Below are 3,406 nucleotides of genomic sequence, written 5' to 3'. Positions count from 1 at the left end.
GAGTCAAATCATGATGGTATGTACTCTGGACTGTGATGTTATGGTCTAATGGTTGAGTCAAATCATGATGGTATGTACTCTGGACTGTGATGTTATGGTCTCTAATGGTTGAGTCAAATCATGATGGTATGTACTCTGGACTGTGATGTTATGGTCTCTAATGGTTGAGTCAAATCATGATGGTATGTACTCTGGACTGTGATGTTATGGTCTAATGGTTGAGTCAAATCATGATGGTATGTACTCTGGACTGTGATGTTATGGTCTAATGGTTGAGTCAAATCATGATGGTATGTACTCTGGACTGTGATGTTATGGTCTCTAATGGTTGAGTCAAATCATGATGGTATGTACTCTGGACTGTGATGTTATGGTCTCTAATGGTTGAGTCAAATCATGATGGTATGTACTCTGGACTGTGATGTTATGGTCTCTAATGGTTGAGTCAAATCATGATGGTATGTACTCTGGACTGTGATGTTATGGTCTCTAATGGTTGAGTCAAATCATGATGGTATGTACTCTGGACTGTGATGTTATGGTCTCTAATGGTTGAGTCAAATCATGATGGTATGTACTCTGGACTGTGATGTTATGGTCTCTAATGGTTGAGTCAAATTGTGATGGTATGTACTCTGGACTGTGATGTTATGGTCTCTAATGGTTGAGTCAAATCATGATGGTATGTACTCTGGACTGTGATGTTATGGTCTAATGGTTGAGTCAAATCATGATGGTATGTACTCTGGACTGTGATGTTATGGTCTCTAATGGTTGAGTCAAATCATGATGGTATGTACTCTGGACTGTGATGTTATGGTCTCTAATGGTTGAGTCAAATCATGATGGTATGTACTCTGGACTGTGATGTTATGGTCTCTAATGGTTGAGTCAAATCATGATGGTATGTACTCTGGACTGTGATGTTATGGTCTCTAATGGTTGAGTCAAATCATGATGGTATGTACTCTGGACTGTGATGTTATGGTCTCTAATTGAGTCAAATCATGATGGTATGTACTCTGGACTGTGATGTTATGGTCTCTAATGGTTGAGTCAAATCATGATGGTATGTACTCTGGACTGTGATGTTATGGTCTCTAATGGTTGAGTCAAATCATGATGGTATGTACTCTGGACTGTGATGTTATGGTCTAATGGTTGAGTCAAATCATGATGGTATGTACTCTGGACTGTGATGTTTTAGTCTCTAATGGTTGAGTCAAATCATGATGGTATGTACTCTGGACTGTGATGTTATGGTCTCTAATTGAGTCAAATCATGATGGTATGTACTCTGGACTGTGATGTTATGGTCTCTAATTGAGTCAAATCATGATGGTATGTACTCTGGACTGTGATGTTATGGTCTAATGGTTGAGTCAAATCATGATGGTATGTACTCTGGACTGTGATGTTATGGTCTCTAATGGTTGAGTCAAATCATGATGGTATGTACTCTGGACTGTGATGTTATGGTCTCTAATTGAGTCAAAACATAACACACCACACATTACAGCTGGGCAACTTATAATACTAACTCAACTAGTTACTTTGCGCAGGATGGTTATGGTTAAAATAATCATTGAATGAATCATTGAATCAATTGAATGAATTAAATGAATCAACATACATTATCTCTATTTTACAGCGTGATAGTTGAGTTACTTTAAATGTTTTGTTGTTGTTGCTATAGTTACTGGGAGCCACATTGTCTTTATCTGTGTGGTTTTTACAGGGTCTGGTTTGACCGCTGACCTGAGGATTGTGTTGCTAGGGAAGACTGGAGCAGGGAAGAGCGCAACAGGAAACACCATCCTGGGGAAGGAGGTGTTTAAAGTCGACTCTTCCCCTGCGTCAGTGACCGGACAGTGTGAGAGACAGAGTGGAGAGGTCAACGGGACCACGGTTCATGTGGTCGACACGCCGGGCCTCTTCGACACAGCCCGGTCGGACGAAGAGGTGAAGGAGAAAATAGAGGAGTGCGTTAACATGTCCGTGCCGGGCCCCCACGCCTTCCTGCTGGTGATCAGGCTGGGGGTGAGGTTCACAGAGGAGGAGAGGAACGCCGTGAGGTGGATCCAGGAGAACTTCGGAGAGGACGCCTCCATGTACACCATCTTGCTGTTCACCTGTAAAGACCAGCTGAAGGGGAAACAGGTGACAGACTCTCTGAAGATGTGCAAAGAGCTGCGGAGGCTCTCCATCACGTTGGGCGGCGGGTATCACTCCTTCAACAACGATGCCAAAGACGACCCCGCTCAGGTCCCTGAGCTGCTGGAGAAGATCAAAGAGATGGTGGAGCTGAACGGAGGAGAGCACTACACCAACGAGATGTACCAGAAGGCTCAGAGGAAGATCGGAGAGGCGGAGGAGAGGAGCAGGGAGGAGGAGAAAAGACGCAGGGAGGAGGAGGAGAGGAAACGAAAAGAAGAGGTAAAGGTCGAGATAGAGAAAGAAAAGGAGGAAGAGAAAAGGGAGAAGGTAGACGAAAAGAGGAATCTCCACATCGCTCTCGCAGTAACAGCAGTGTGTGTAGTAGTAGGGGTGATCATAGCAGCTGCTGCTGACACCACAGTGGCCTTGGCTCTAGCTCCACTCCTACTGGTGCTGGGAGCAGCCAGTGCAATAACGGCTATCTGTCTAAAGAATGGAAGGTGTGGAGCTAAAACACCTGTCCCCGTAGCTGTATAACGATCACATACTGTATACCTCATTAAGGCTGTTTTTACACTGGCAACACAATTCTGATCTTTTGCCACTAATTGGTCTTTTGACCAATCCGATCTATTATCGATAATTGGGCAAAATATCAGAATTAGGCTGCCCGTGTAAAGATCAGAATTAGGCTGCCCGTGTAAAGATCAGAATTAGGTTAACCTGTGTAAACGAGGCCGAACAAGACCTAACAACAGAAACATAGATTGAATGATTGATTGATAGATAGATGGTTTTATAGATAGATAGATAGATAGATAGATAGATAGATAGATAGATAGATAGATAGATAGATAGATAGATAGATAGATAGATAAATAAAAATTGTCTTAAATCTGTTCCCTTAAGTATTTCTCTGGGTGTCCAGTGATCTATTTATTTAATCATGTGTTCAGGGATAACATTTATGAACACTTAATAAAGAGAATGAAACAGTATGACTGACTAATGTTTTTATTACATTTCTCTGATATGTTTTAGAACACGTTTCCTCCCTGTTGTTCTGCCTTATATTTTCACTATCTAGGTTTCAAACCTCGAGAGGAACCAGGCTCTGAGGGGTGTGCCGGGTGGAGATTATAACAGAACATGGCCAAGATGTTCATAGATGACCAGCAGGGTCAAATAATAATAATCAAAGTGGTTGTAGAGGGTGCAACAGGTCACCACCTCAGGAGTAAATGTCAGT

At 42.4% G+C, this 3,406-nt stretch overlaps 1 protein-coding gene across 1 annotated transcript in view; it reads left to right on the top strand.

The window, feature by feature from the left end:
• Positions 1-3,167, top strand: part of LOC135536688 (uncharacterized) — a 56,714-nt gene extending 53,547 nt beyond the window's left edge. The window contains exon 6 of the mRNA XM_064962945.1: positions 1,739-3,167. Coding sequence (XP_064819017.1) covers positions 1,739-2,694 — 956 coding nt within the window. The 3' untranslated portion in view covers positions 2,695-3,167. The remainder of the gene's footprint in view (positions 1-1,738) is intronic.
• The last annotated feature ends 239 nt before the right edge of the window (positions 3,168-3,406 follow it).

This window comes from Oncorhynchus masou, unplaced genomic scaffold (assembly GCF_036934945.1).
Source record: "Oncorhynchus masou masou isolate Uvic2021 unplaced genomic scaffold, UVic_Omas_1.1 unplaced_scaffold_650, whole genome shotgun sequence".
Lineage (NCBI taxonomy): Eukaryota > Metazoa > Chordata > Actinopteri > Salmoniformes > Salmonidae > Oncorhynchus > Oncorhynchus masou.
This window is presented reverse-complemented; position numbering and strand designations above follow the sequence as displayed.